Source organism: Chelonia mydas, chromosome 7 (assembly GCF_015237465.2).
Source record: "Chelonia mydas isolate rCheMyd1 chromosome 7, rCheMyd1.pri.v2, whole genome shotgun sequence".
Classification (NCBI taxonomy): domain Eukaryota; kingdom Metazoa; phylum Chordata; order Testudines; family Cheloniidae; genus Chelonia; species Chelonia mydas.
Window position 1 is genome coordinate 86782757 of NC_057853.1, and position 16118 is coordinate 86798874.

General features: G+C 38.0%; 1 protein-coding gene across 1 annotated transcript in view; it reads left to right on the forward strand.

Annotated features, from left to right (window-relative positions):
- The window catches only part of PCDH15 (protocadherin related 15), a 665248-nt gene that overhangs the window by 326321 nt on the left and 322809 nt on the right, over positions 1-16118 (forward strand). The window contains exon 10 of the mRNA XM_043551059.1: positions 3545-3657. Coding sequence (XP_043406994.1) covers positions 3545-3657 — 113 coding nt within the window. The remainder of the gene's footprint in view (positions 1-3544; positions 3658-16118) is intronic.

The following is a 16118-nucleotide window of genomic DNA, read 5'->3' on the forward strand; positions in this document are numbered from 1 at the left end:
TTATTTATTTTTAAATGGGGGTTTTTTTTCTCTCTTCTGGTTTCTGAGCCATTATGGTGCACTTGCTTCTTGATTTTAAGCTTTTCTCCCCAATCATGGGCTCTAGAAACCTGCTTTTTTATTTATTTATTTATTTTTAAAGGAAGAGCTGAGATTTTTCATGCAGTCTGTTCCTTCCAGTTGATGGAGTTTTAAGAAAAGCACAACAAATATCACAATCCTTACAATAGAATCTCAAGATCTGGCAAAAGCTCTTCTTTCTCCTTCTCCATATAGATCGTTGCTCTCTAAGTCCTTCCTTGCTTCTTCCCGTTTAATTCCTCCAAAATTCACCCTCTCTTTACTGTTCCCACTGCAGCAACCACCGCAGAAACCATGTTATCTCACATTTTGATTACTGTAATCTTCTGTTGTATGATCTCACTGCATCTCTTATCCCTTCCTCCTCCAGTCTGTCCAAAATATCTCTATCAAAGTCCTCCTCCACCAATCTGTCCATATCTCTCTGTCTCCATTGGCTTCTGTATATTGCTGCATCAAGTTCAAGCTCCTCCTCCTTACTTACCATGTCCAACTTAATTTTCTTCCCATTCTATCTGATATCTTTGGTCTTGTTTTCCCTCAGGGACACTTGTGTGTCCTGCATTCAATCCCTTTGCTTCCTCCATTCATCTTCTTTCCTCAGTCCGAGCTTCAAACCTAACATTCTGCCTCCTATGCCTAGAGCAACCTATCAGTTATTATCTGCTGAACACCCAGACCTGCTGGAGGTTCAGCACTTCTGAAAATCAGGCTACTATTTGTAGACATTTAAATATCAGTATAGGAGCTTAACTTTTAGCATTCTTTTTAAACCAGAAAATGGCTTAGGTTTATAAACTTGACCTTTATACAAAGCTTGTGTGACAAATTGGAAATATTTGTATTTTTTATGAATATGGTGTGTGTAAGGGAGGGGGGGTGATTGGTTGCTTGATATCAAAAGCGTTCTAAAGGAACTAAGCAGGAGAAGCAAAATAATCACAGAAGATAAGATCAGACTCCTTGAGGAAACAATGAGAGAGCTGTTTATTGAGGGATACACCTTACTTGGCTCCCCTCCAGCTGAGAATGGTGTACTCTTCCCTAGGTTAAGCCTAGGATCAAAGGAGGATCCTAAACTATAACAAGACCCCAGTCCTAGAAAAGAGAGGGGATTAAGTGTGAGTGGACAGAGCATAACTGGATACTGTCAGGGAAGCAAGAAGACCCACAGAGACACAGGGAGCATGCTGCTAGCAGGACAATGCTTCTCACAGCACAGGGATGGAGGTAATTAGACTATATGACATGTATCAAAGCATGCAAAGAAAATGTAAGGGTTTGGTAAGAGGAAATATTCATATATTCAAAACATAAGCCTTTATTATTTTTACCCTTTGCTCCAGGTGCTTTATAATGTTGGGTGAATGAATAACTAATAGTTTGTTTTGAAGGTGCTGTTTCTGTGTCCAAAGGGAAACTTACAGGTGCCAAACTCAGTCAAGTCTGTTGCATTGACGCGGTTGGGTTATGGGGGCTGCCACCCAGAGATCCAGTCCCCAAGTGGTTGAAATGTGTGTTTCCACTCAGAGAGGGTTGAAAATGTATCCTCCTGTGTGTCTGTGAGCCTCTCTGTTTCTCTCTTCCAATTTGGTTCTTTCTCATGTGTATGGATGACCTGAATTCTCCTTTGTAAAGGGTTTGGGGCTGCGCTGGAGACTGGGCTAGTGCCCTTAAGGCTGGCTCTGATATTCTGGCAGTCTTTGCTCTCCAGACACACCTCTAGGATGAAATATCCATTTCCATATATTGTACAGAAATACCATACTAGTGACAAATACATATACAGTGATACAATTATTAAAGAGTACCCCCACATCTTTCACAGAGTGATCCAGTAAATAATCCATTTATGAATACTATAAATAGAAATATTTTAGACACTTAAAATTATATATATACGCTATCAAGTAACTGATATATGTAGTATTTACATATAGTAATGCATGATAGTGTGGTGTGAAGTTTTTATCACCACTTGTTTAAAATGACCAGTATAAGGTACACCACTCTTGAGTACTATGGCCATCTCAAGCTAATAAAATCTTTTCAACATATTATATCAGTACTTGTTTTGTTTGTTGGTGAGTGTGTATATATATATGTACACACAGGTATGTGTGCAATATTTTACATATATTATCTCCATCTCCTGTGAATTAAACATTTAACTCTTGTGTACACCTGTTTTCCATTCCATGGTTTTTGCAGTTTTATTACCAGCATTGGGAGCAACTGATTTTCTGGATACTTCTGTAAAGTAGAATACAGCATTCCTGCTATTCATTCACTCTCTCTCTCTCTCTCTTTGACCAAGATGAAAGTGCCTATTCAGTACAAGATATTGCTTTTTCAATATGCTAACAAAGATGATCAGGGTAGATTTTAGCTCACACATTGAGTTTCCTTTAGACACTGTCAGAGTTGATAGCTTTCACTCCCTGTGGCAAGGCTCTTAAAAGGGTAGAATTTCCATAATGGAGCCTAGGGCTCCTGCAAAATTCTAGTTCTGCCATAGGTTTTAACTTTTGGAGAAACATAATTTCCCTTACAGTAAAGCCTGTAGATCACAACTGTGTATGGGTCTGTACAGTGCCGCTTAACAGAGGCAAACATTACCAATAATTTAGTTGTTAATCTCTTCAGCAATATATGCAGTACTCCCATAATAAGCCTTTCTGGAGCACTTGGTAATCTGCGGTAAAAAGTGCTGTCTTTGTATTCTGCCAAAGCTGTTATTCAAGTACTACCTTTTTTACCTCACCCTTTTCACCTCTGCATACCTCTTCTCTTTTCTTTCTAAATCTTAAAAGTGAAAACTCTGTAAGTAAGTAGAAAATGTGTCTATTATATTGTCTTTGCACAGACCAGCACATGGTTACATTTATGCACTTTGAGTAGTCCCATTGAAGTTAATGGGACTTCTTACAGTGCATACACTTAAGTACATGTGTAAATCTTTGTACAGTGGGCCTAACCTGTCGATTAGCAGTTGTTTACTGAGGCCAGCAGTGAGATATTTTCTGCTTTTGTTTATCTGATCCTACCATTCTAAAATACTTTTAAAAAAAAGGAAAATCATACTTTCAAGTCTCCCTTCCTCTGTTTTGTACAGTATTAAATATATTGATATATTAAGGGAACAGAAGGAATGTTCAAGGTCATAAGTGCTGATGTTTTAGTGACATGTTTAGTGACATGAACATGGACTATAAATCCTCAAATTTAATTAAAAATTGTGAAAACAGCTGTTTTTAAACTTTTGAAAGTTACAAAAGAAATTATTATATCTGTTCTTTCTTTCTCACATACTGCATAATTTTTTTACCCCTGTACTAATTGAATTTGATTTTATTCCTTTGTTGGTTAATGAGTGAAGTAAATGTACGGTTTAAATAAAGCTGTTACACACAGTACTTATTCCTCTCAATTATGTTTTCAAACCTCAATATCTTTTTTGCAGGGACTCCTGAGGATTATCCACAGTACTTCTGTATGAATCTCACAACAGCTGTACTCAGCCTCCTAAAGCCAATAAACAGGGATTTGCACCAGAAATTTGATTTGGTTATTAAGGTAATTTCAACTGAATTCTCATTTCCATACACTTGCGAAACTGCTTAACAATAAAATCTCTGGAGAAAATTGTGGATATGTTCTACTTTTTTTTTTTTTTTGGTAGAGAGGCAGTTAATAAACAAATCACTTCTAGTAAAACGGGTAAGGTGCACTTTTGAAAAGGAACTATTTAGGATTCATGATCCTTTACAAATATTTACTATTAATTTTTGTTATAGTATAAGTTAAAAAAATGTAACTTGTATGTTTGTTTTTTATCAATATAGTTGAAACAAAAGGGTTTATGCATTTTATATTTCACATTTTCCCACTTCATTTAAACTTTGTAAGTATATCTAAGATGTATACTTAGGAATATGAATTATAAAGATAATATTCATAAAACTGAATACAGAGTCAGAAATAACCAATGTACACATATCATAGGAGAATTCAACATTTAGAGATGAAGGAAAACAGAGAAGCCGAGATCCAGATCCATGACTTTGGTTATAAGGTGGGATTTTCAAAGGAACTCAGTGTTGGCCTAATTGTGCTCCCAGTGAAGTAAATGGGAGCAGAGTTAGGTCAACACTGAGTTCTTTTGAACATCCCAGTCATAACGTATGGGTTCAGCCCCTCTCTGTTTTTCTGTCCTTAATTTCAAAATGAGTTAGGATAACACTCTATAACTCAAATTATTTAGTTGATATGGAACTAAATGCATAACTCTGAAAACAAGATGGGGGTAGCTACTGCAGTATCTTTGAATATTATTGTTATCTACAATACTGAATTCCATTTTAGAAAACGTGGGAAGATGGGTCTCAGAGTTACTTTCTTTCACCATTTGAAACTTAGAAGTAAGGGAAAAGGTAGTATTGAGATTTATATATTCTAATATCTGCATGAAACCTCATAGATTAGTTTTACTTTGGGTGTACCCTAAAAGATTTATGTTTTGCTTAAGGTTATAGTGATAGGGTGCAACAAAAATCATTTGCTTAAGAGATGTGATTTTGTAAGAAAGAAAAATTGTATTCTGTACATTTGGGATAATCCCTTAGGAGGTTGCATAATGATGCAGAAAGTTGTAGAGGTTTTGCTGCATTTATTAGTAGGTATAGAAGCAAATAATGGGTTATGGAATGTAACAAATTGCAGATGTTTACTTTAATTTGTATGCTGAATCAGAGAGAATATTGTAATGTCTGAGCCCAAGTTTAATACTGTAGCATTCTGGAAAAGGGTTGGCTGCCTCCTGCGCACCCCCTCATGGCCAGAGGTCACTCTCTAGTATACTGCTAACAATTTCTCAGGGCCCCTTAACTCTCAGGCCACAGGTAATAAATGGGACCCTGGAGGGAAATGTTTTGAGTCCTTAGATACTGGCCCTCCATGCCATAACTCCAGTTAAGTCACACTCTCCCTTTAAGTAGAGAGCCTGCAGCACTTTTTCCCAGAGCTAGGTCCCAATTCAAAGCCTCTCTGGTTTTACCTGTCTGGAGCTCAGCCTTCTGGCTTCCAGGCCCCAAACCCTTCTCCGAGTTAAGATCTCTAGTAGGAACTTGGCCCAGTACTCTTAGGATTTACCTGGCTGACACTCAGCCTTGCTCAGCTCTCTGGTTCTGGCTTCTAGGCACAAACCTTTCTCTCAGTCAGGGTCTCTAGCAGAAGCATCCTGCTCACTGCAGTGTCTCCCTTTCACAGCTCCCTTGACTTCGAGTCTTTCCTGCAGGAGCTTCCCTAAGTTTCCCCGGTCCCTTGCTAGTCTCCTCCTGTTCTTTATAGGGCAATCACCCTGGTCTCTCCCAGGTGTGGATCATTCTGTAATCTTAGCCCTGGTCTACACTACAGGGTTAGGTCGAATTTAGCTGTGTTAGGTCGATTTTATAATGAATGCATCTACCCAAGCAACCCGTTCCGTTGACGTAAAGGGCTCTTAAAATCGACTTCTGTGCTCCTCCCCGGCGAGGGGAGTAGCGCTCAAATTGACCTTGCTGGGATGCAAATCGATGTTGTTGGCCTCTGGGAGCTATCCCAGAGTGCTCCAATGTGACCGCTCTGGACAGCACTTTGAACTCCGATGCACTAGCCAGGTACACAGGAAAAGCCCCAGGAACCTTTTAATTTAATTTCTTATTTGGTCAGTGTGGCAAGTTCAGCAGCACAGGTGACCATGCAGTCCCCCCAGAATCGCAAACCAGCTCCAGCATGGAGCGAACGGGAGACACTGGATCTGATTGCTGGGGGGGGGCAGAAGAATCCTCCTTCCCCAAGTCCTAGTCCCTCTTTGGTTTTTTTTGTTTTTTGTTTTTTTTTGCCTTCCGTTGAACTAATAGTGTGTTTTTTGGTTTTGTCTGTTTGTTTTGAACCTTTGGTGCCAAAGATGTATGTTGGAAAGTATGTTACCACATGCTGTAAATATGCACCATGTTCAGCTCCATTGGCATTATTATATATTTCTATGGCAGGAAAGCAACAATGTTCAGGGAAACCTAAAAATATGGATGCTTATGGAAATCTTATCCAGACCTCTTAATATTTCCCTCCTATGCATCCTGTCCTTCCTTCTGTCTCCTGTCAACACAGTTAGATATTTCTCACCTGTCCCCATTTCCTGTCCTTGTCCTCTCTGTTTTTGACTGGGCTGACCCAAGAGTGCCACCACACAGGACCCCGCGTTTACCATATACTCTGAGCACATGTTTCCAGGTCTGGTCCTATTCTGAAAATCCCTTGCTTCATGACCCCAAACACAGTCGTAGTGGAAAGAGGAAGGAGGCCAGCTATGAAAAGCCCAACTTCCTTCTTTTGCTGAAGGACAGTCTCTGGATTCACTGATGCTTAGAAGTGTGTAGGGCTCCCATTAAGCTATTTCCTTGCCCAGCAATGTTGGGATTTCCTACGAGATTTTTTCCACTCTGCTTATCCAGAGCACCTTGTTCAGTTTTGGAGAACACTTTATCCAGTTCTCTGGGATCCAAAAAACCTCAGTTTGACTCCAGATTTAATCACTCGGGTTCTTTATTTGGCACACAGCAAAGCTATGCTGAGTTGATTAGACTCAAGTGTAGGAGGTGGGTATAGGGCATACCACATCTGAAGTTGCAAAGAAACCCTCTCCTTTCATACACATTTACACATCTCATTGCATTTACTATACATTGTATCACACTTTTTGGGGGTTGGCTTGATCACTTTGCAGGAACCAATCCCTGTACAGCATGCTCTGTCCATGAGAGGGTTCATGCTTGACCTCCTTCTTACATTCCTAACTTTTCTTGTCCATTGTTAGTAAATGGTTCCATGGGAGTTCTCCCTCTTATCTTAGCTGGCTCAGACATTCTGTCTTTTTGAGCCTTATGATCTGTTTACCTCCCTAATTCTGTTCTCCAAGAAATGAGGCCTCCCTTATGTGTTAATTACTTGTGTCAGGCCAGGCCTCAGCTACGAGCAGTGCTCACACCACCATTTCTCAAAGAGAAACAGATCAGTGTTCTATTCCCTTTGCCTAAGAGCTGAGTGCAATCCAGTACCTCCATTGATTATGGCTGCTTGCTAGTTGTAGTACTTCTTCCCAGAGGTTACCAGCACATTCAGTATTCTCCATCACTATCTTCTGCAAGTTCTTGCTTGGCCTTTCTTGTTTTTTCTTTCCCTCCTTGGGTACCCAATTCAAAGTTTGCTTAGTATGTCTCCCATCTTCTGTACAATATACTTGTTGCAACCACCTGAGCCTTCTTTCTTTGATGATATTTTCTAACATGTCCTGCTCTGTTAGATTCCTTAGTTTTGCATTTATTTTGTTTTGCCATGAATTGTATCGCATCTCCCTCAGCCATCTATGTTGGGCAACCTCCAATCTCTGTCTTTGCTCCATACACTACTGTGCTTAGTACAACTGCATGGTATAATCTGATCTTTAGTTTAGTATGGAGATCTCTGTTTGACCAAATGCTGTTCAAACAGGGGCAATTTTTCACTCAGTCAATTGTGAATGGGGAGGAATGGTTGTAGATACCTCTAGGTCTGTCTCTCCTCTCCTTCCCCGGGAGGGGAAAAGTGTGTAAGTATCAGAAGAGACTAAGGAGAGATTCTCTCCCTAGCACTGTCTCTACTCTACATGCACACAAAATGAAGTATGCTGTTTGATAGATAAGCCTGAGGTTAAAAGGAGAGGACAGGGATTGAGGTGCAGCTGACAGTCAACAGTGAACACAGTCTGAATGCTGGCTGACAGATAAAGAAGAGCGATTGTGGCGGGTTTGAGTTTGAATGAAAGGAGAAAACGTTATGCATGTAAAAAAGGTGGGGGAAGCTTCGTATAGTGGAAAAAAGGGAAGGAAAGAAGCGAGAAAGGAAGAATTGGAAAGACGTGTCTTAAAGAAAGAAGGGAGAGTGAAAAGTTTGAGGAGAGAAAAGAAAGGAAGAGGAAAGGAATAAAACCCAGGAAAAACTTCAGCAAAAATGTAATTGTATATAAAATGTGTTGGCAATTGTTACAAATATATTCATTAATAAATATGTAATTATATGTGTTTGCATTATATAAGTAGTCTAACACTAGTTACATTATATTGTTATCACATTCTGAGGTGCAGTCCAGACTAGAGAGGGCTTATGTCACGACCTGCCCCGCAACCTTGGATGCCTCACAATGCTTTGTTGCTGTAGCTCCCAACATGGGCCCCTCACAAACAGCATGGAGGTCACAACCTGAGTATCTGAGTATAGTTGCAGCCTGCCAGCAACACTCCAGTCACTCTCTGGCTTCCACTTGCAAGGTGACTTCAACACACTCCCAGTCCTGGATTTTCCCCAAAATGTGTGTTCTGCATTGTCCAGCCATCTCCTGGACAGCTCAGGTATTATAGGTCCCTTGCCCCTGTAAGGTTTGCTACTTCAATTGGAGTTACCAAACAATTCAATTTAAACACAGCACTGGATTAGTTTGTATTAAAGAATAAAACAAGTTTATTTGAATATGAAGAGAGTGATTTGAAGTCAGTATGAGTATGAGGCATTGAAGTCAGAAATGGTTACTAGAGAAATAAAGATAAAACTCTTTCTAGTAACTAAGACTTAACAAGCTAGGTTCAAGGTAAAATTCTTACTCTATGTTGCCAGCACAGGGCTGACCAAATTCTCAGGTCAGAACCCATCCCAAAGTCCAAAGGCTGGTTCCTTTGTCTTCTTGAGTGAGAGAGATAGACAGAGATCCACTTGCCCCTCACTTTACATAGTCCTGTTGTCCTTTGAAGTGGATTCTTCTGAGAATTACCCTTCAAAGGAAAGTTTATTCAAAGAAAGTGATGCACAGTCTGAGGTGAAGGTGCCCCCGTACTCTTTCTTCTCTCCGTGTATGCTGAAATGCAGATTTGCTTTGTCTCTCTCTTGCTGTCGCAAGGACTCTGTGTACTACTTATGTGTAAATTGAGGTAAACACACATTCCTTTCTTTAAGATAGACACTTTTGGCGGGGAGAGAGAGCTCAGTGGTTTGAGCATTGGCCTGCTTAACCCAGGGTTGTGAGTTCAATCCTTGAGGGGGCCATTTAGGGATCTGGGGCAAAAATTGGGGATTGGTCCTGCTTTGAGTAGGAGGTTGGACTAGATGACCTCCTGATGTCCCTTCCAATGCTGATATTCTCTGATTCTATGAACACTTGCCACAATTTGGCACAGACTAGGCCTCCTCAGACCACAAAAAGAGCTTGAATATCTGAAAACGGCAGCTAGCCAAAAACGTTGCTGAGACCCCAAGATGTCATGTAACTAACAGGAACAGATCTCTTAAAACTATCTTTGGACATTTATGAAACACAACAAAGTCATGATTCAGGATCCCAAGCCCTCACTTGGATAGAGACAGGCCCAATTTCTTGGAGAGGTTGATGATGAATATACCAGATGCCCAGCATTCTTTCCTGGTTGTTCAGAGTTGTAGCTGTGTTGGTCCCAGGACATTACAGAGACAAGCTGAGTGAGGTAATGTCTTGTATTGGACCAATCTCTGTTGATCCAATACAGGATATTACCTCACCCAGTTTGTCTCTGAGAACAAGGGATTACAGTGCTACAAGGGAGGGAAACACAATTGCAAATCCACTGCTTGTTGGCATTTTGAATGATCCAGCACCTGTTTTTACTTTCTTTCCATATTGGAAAGTGCAGTAATCTAAATGCAATTGAAGCTATTACAGTTTTAAAATGAAATAAAATTTCCATTTATAATCCATATAATCCATTTCTATACTAGGTTGTCTTCAGTTTTTTTAATCTATCAGAGCATAGCTGTCATTTGGATGTATAAAACACAAGTGGATTAATGGCTAAACAAAAATGTATGTGAAGTTATGGTTCAAACCTGCCACAGTAAAACCCTGACTTTGTTTTGTTTTGTTTTGATTTTGTTGTACAAATCCAGTGACACTAGCACAGCCAAACATGTACATACACGACATCAATTAAAAAAAATCAGTAAAACAAATCTAGTGATACATGTTTTGTACCTTAATAACAAGCTGTATTATGAAAGGAAATGTTTACAGGTATTGTTAGATTCAAATTGATGTGTTTTTTGTTCAGTCAAGGAGATAATAAGCAAACATAATAATATTCTGACTGCTTGAATAATAGTAGTTTAATACAGTACTACTCAGGGATCCACTGACTTGGTACAATGTGGGAGTTTTGCTCCATATCTAGTTTTTTAAGTATTTCTCATTTAATATTACTAGGTTTATGTTTTTCATTGTGCTTGAGTTGATGTTGAATTTAATCTCATTTTATTTGGAAGGGAAAAATGTGTAACTCAGAAAAACATTTGTGTTTAAGCTTCAAATTTACCAGTTCAAAAGTCGCAATAGGTGTAACACCTAGAATATGTCTCTGCCTCTGATATCAGATCAATATGTTGCCCAAAAGACCATATAAAAGTGAAACAGGGAAAACAAGTTTTACTAAAATATAAATATTACACCATATGAGGACTAATTTGACAACAGTCAGGATTGTACTGTATCTGAGAAAAGACATACTTAGAAACATGTAACCATAGGAATGTTTTAACTTTCAAGAATTTGTTTCCCCCCCAGTGTTCTATTTGTTCCGGTTTTAGATATTGTTTTTGAAATGCCCAAAGTGTACCTGACACTTTTTGTATGTGAAGTCAATCCGTGCTTTGAAAACAGTCATTTAATATTTGTGCAGTTTGAAGATTAATACATGCAAGACAGAATGGCTATATTTGTCACAAATGCAAACTCTGATTGACTATAGAGTTGGAAACTCTTCTGACAGATTCAATGAACACGAGCTTGGTTAGTAGATTCTATAGGACAATAAAGGAAGGACAAGCAAATCTAATTGACGAAAGATGGAAAAGTGATGCAAAAATAATATCTGCAAAAGAGTGGTCCCAAGCCATGCAGAATGTATAAAACTATTCCATGTAATTGGGACAAGCACTGTTTTTATTGGGTTTTTTGGGAGTGATGATTTCTGTTTCACACAAAAGTTGTATTTCCTTCAAATTACATAATAAGCCACCAGAACAACTGGGACAAATGTAAAAGGGAATTGCATTGGAGTTGCATGTATTCTAAATGTCTTGTAATACAGAAGTACTAGAAAAGATGTGTAGTATTTTGTCTGGTATACACCATATTTACATAAATTGCTTGTTCAAAGTTTGTGTTTTCTTTCACTAGATTGATTGACATTCATTTGACTTAAATTCATAGATTACTGTGTGTGTCTATTAGTAATAATAAAAAGACCATGCTTAAACAACTGACAATAGTGACAGCTTCTACTATATTAGATTACACAAAAAATTTACAAAGCTATCTAACCATGTAGCTAATTACTTTTTATCTTAAAAAGAGCATGGGAACTTCTAAAGAAAAATGAGCTTTGATGTTAGATTATATAGCTATGTGTATGAACATATATTCATAATATAATTATTATAAAACTATAATCAAGCAATTTTTTCTTTATAATATTAGTGCATGTACCTCTTAATATTTTTAATTGATCTTTATAATGCAAGGAGAAATTCAGATCATGGAAGAAAAATTTTTTGCGCTGAAATACAAATTGAGCAGCAAAAGTGTAAGGGTGCATCTAAACTGAAGTCCTGATCTTGGCAATTGCTGGGCATCTACTAAGTGCCCCCAAATTCCCATTGATATCAATCAGTTACAAGGGTTCATCATCTCTTGGGAGGAAACCATTGCCATTCTTTTCATAAAATGATTTTGTCACTTGTGCCTGCAATTGCTCAGCTCATCTACACAGCACCACTGTTTCTGACACAAGCAAGTTAGTGCATACACACTCAGCCTGCTTTACAATCATGGCTATTTAAATACATTTTGAGTTTTCCAAAAGCACCAGTTTTCTAAGTGAACAGCTGCTGGGGCAAGAAGTCATTGGGTAGTTTCCAGAATGGCTACTTCAATCACAAAAGCGTTGTGGTGGTTGAAAGGCATTCTAGCCATGCTGATATAAACCTCAGAAGAGGCCACATCATAAAATGGCAGTGGCAGAGCCAACTCTGTAGTAGCATTCGATTTCATAAGAATTTAGATGGGAACAATGTCCAAACTACATTGGATAGAATTCAGCAGATCAAATTTCAAAGTTGCAAGTAAATTACTTTGGGATCCTGCCCCACAACAAGTAGTGTGTCAAGCAACTTAACAGTTAGCCCAATATTCAAGTCCACCCAGATGAGAGCTCCAGTTCCAATGGACAGAAAATGGTAATATGATATGGAACTTAGCTACAATTGTAGAGTCCAGCACACTGGAACATGTTTAATGTGGGCAAACCTGTGGAGAGGAGACATTATTAAAGTCATTTTAGGATGTGTCATTGCCCACAAGACCATTCCTCAAGTAACGGAATGTTTTAAGTTAATTTGTTCATTCCTTGCCCATCGCAAGAAACAGTATGTTAGCCAGAAAGGCAGTATACCATTGTGATGCAGGCATGCTGGATCAGAGAGGCATATTCCTGGGCATGTTCCTTTATTTTTACGTCAGCAGGCTTTGCAAAGTGCACGATTTTCACAAACTCTAGCTTGCAGGAAAAATGACAGTGTCATTCTTCCACTGCTTTCAGTAGAAATTATTTGGGTTCTCTGTTCCTTTTGCGATTCTTATTGAAATACCTATCCATTATTCCCTTGGCTACTGAAATTTTACCCAGATTACATCAAAAGATTCAAGCACTGATACTTGCTGATATGGTTGTTGAATCAAAATATGGTTAAATGTGCCTTTGGAAAGCAGAAGGTGAGGTGGACATAGCTTCTAAAGTGCAGTGACTCATCCCCAATATTATTTTGGTAGGCTGTGCTTTGCATAATGTTAGTTGAACCAAGAGGAAGGGGTTTTGTTCCTGGTGAGAATTGAATTAGAGCAGAAAGAACTCTTGCGGATGTGGAGTACAGCATTTCTGAGAGTATCAGGAAGGAGAAAATGATAAGAGATGCCCACTGCCAATACTTCATTACTGTAGCAACCAGGGGGAGGAAAGCATTAATAGACATTCAGTGCCAATAGCAGTTACAGTCAACAGCAAATTACAAAGAGTATTAAGAGATTTTTTCAACACCTGTTTCCTGATTATGTACAAAGTTTGCTTACTTCATCATGTTTTGATATGGAACAGCTGGGCAATGACAGTATAATTATCAAATATTTTAATGTAGTTCTCTCACACTTATTAAAACCTTTCATCTATGTTAGTTTCCTCTACTATATCACTGATGAAGAGACAAATTTAATTGCAAAACTTCTAAAACATTAAGTAGTCACAAAGCTGAAACCAGTAGGATTCAGCATAGGAAATATTATAAGTGTGTATATTGGGGATCTGTAATATCTAAAAAGTAACTGTAAAATATATTAAATATTATGGTTTACCAGAGAGGGGTAGAAAAAAGATACAAAGGATGGTAGTTTGAATGAGGGCACTTTGGCTGATGTGAGGACATACACTTAGGTTACTGCTTGGAGTGATGGTGGTGAACTAACAAAGAGAGAGGGGGGCGGGAAAAGAGCATACAAAAAATGCCTTGCTGTTTGTCTTGCTAGTTGTGTCAAAGCTGAAAATATTGTTCCTATAGTTCATCATATAGCTAATATAGTGGTCACCGCTAAAAAGTTGTTCTGTACCCACAGTTGCCACACACATGTATCTGAGATTCCAAAGAATCCTTTTCTGAATATAGGGAAAAACTGCTTAGATAGGATCACAGAATGTTCCGTTTTTCTTTATACTCAGAACATTAATAGCATTGGTATCCTAGTTACTGCTGCTTGGTAACTGTGCTTTAAGACTGACTTTTTATTTCTATACCATACAGCACAGCACAACAGAGAGGCCAGATTCTCATTTTATGTAAATCAATTTTCTTCCATTTACAGAATTATCAGCTTTGCCTCTCTGCACTAATTTTAAATTACGTACATCATTCAGAATATGCTATAGTGATTGCACAGTCCGTATTTTTCTTTACTCAAAGTAAAGAGGAGAGAAAGAGATTTTATTATTTTTAATAATAATTGTGGACAGTCACAAGGTGTATTTTTCACTGCACTACAACATCATAAATCTTACTAATACAGAAGTCCCTTATCCATACCAGAGTAAAGAAGATTTTTGTTTGTTTCGGGGGTTTTTAAACCTGTCAAGACATATTATGTGCCAAGATCATTTCACTGCAACATCATGAGCTTCAGTGATGGAAACGTCAAAAATCTTGTCTATCTTGAAGTTACCCTCTGTTTCTTTTCCCTAAGCCAATTTTAATCCATTTCAGCAGTTCTCCCCCTATACTGTATTTTGTGGCTTTGTAAATTAATATACAATCTAATGCTTTCTCTAAATCTAGAGAACTTGTCCCCAGTTTCATCTTTATCTCCTGATTCAGTAATGCACTTGAAAATTCAAACAATTTTGTCAGACCCGACCTTCTATGAATCTATGCTGACTGTGTTGTTTTATTTTATTTCTTTCTAATTATAGAAGTTGAATTGTTGTATATTGTTTCTGATCTCTTCCTCTCAGCTGAAGTCAAGCTTATGTGTCTGAAGTATCCTGGCCCTTTCCTTGTTCTTTTATTAAAAAGGAGACCTCCATTAGCCAGCCCATTCCCTAGAACGACACCATTTTTAGAAAGATATCAAATATAGTTGCCAGGGGCTTTTCCTTATTTCCAGTTCCGTATGTCATAACTAATGACAGAAAGCATAGAGGACATTTTTGGACTCAGCAAAAGGAGCTGACAGCAGTACTGGGACTTGTTGCAGCACCTGAAGTTGTTGCATTTACGATTTTCACTAGGGTACATATGAAAAAAATAGTAGACCAATTAGCCCAGGATATGACCTATCTAAATTACATGATACACAACAATAGTTGTCAACTACAGAATATCTTCCCATTAGAAAACTGAATAAAGCAGTAGCCATTATAAAACTGATGCTGATAATGCTTCAAGTTTTAGCATATTTCCTTTCTGGCAAGAAATGAAATCAATTTACCATACTAAAGCCACTTGTGACTTTATTTTAAAAGGGTGGCTGCAATATCAAACTTTACTTTTCAGAAAAGAAAAGGTCTTGGGAAGCAACAGAAGGCCCTTAGCTGAAAGTTTTCTTTAAATTTCTATTCCAATGTTTGAGTGATCTATCTTTGGCCATGCTCAAGGTCATTTTGTGTTCAGTTTACATGTTAATCTGAATGTTTGAAATTTACTGGAAGGATTGTTTACATACATCAGTTTTTGAAATTTCATGTGTGAGTATTTGCAAACTACAAATTTTAAATGTATATGTTGAGGTAATTGTACCACAACCATCCATCAGAAAAGAAAAAATATATATAATGTGATATATGTGATCGTTCCCAGATAAGCAACACAGTTTGAATTTTGAATGCTCATGATCAATCCATAGATTAAAAAAGTTCAAAAAGATTTGTTCTGTCAATTCAAGGAATATTCCATGAGCTGAAAAAAGATCAAATTCAAATAAATAGTTTATTGTAAATTCTTTGCTCAATTCTGTTTCCCAGGGGAAACAGAAGCAATGATGTGGTGTTTGCATTTCTACAAAATGCCCTATCCTTAACTTAGTCTTAAAAGTAGGTATAGTGGCATTCTAAAACGCATTTAGAAGCCCAAAGAAAACATTGCCTAAAAATCTGAATTGACTGTTGGGAGAATTAAAGTATTCAAGGTTACCGCCCTAAGAAACAAAAAGGGGTTTGATTTATGCAAAAAATGAGAAATCCTTATGATGTTTAGAATGTTTTTTGTTCTGAAGAAGAAGAGATGGTAGTGGCCACACTCGTTTCAGCAAATCTTTTTGTCGGATAGTCCAATAAAGAAGTTATTTTTGAGAGGCTAAGTCGCCAACATGAGACCTGAGCATATCCATCAAAACAGACATTCCAAGA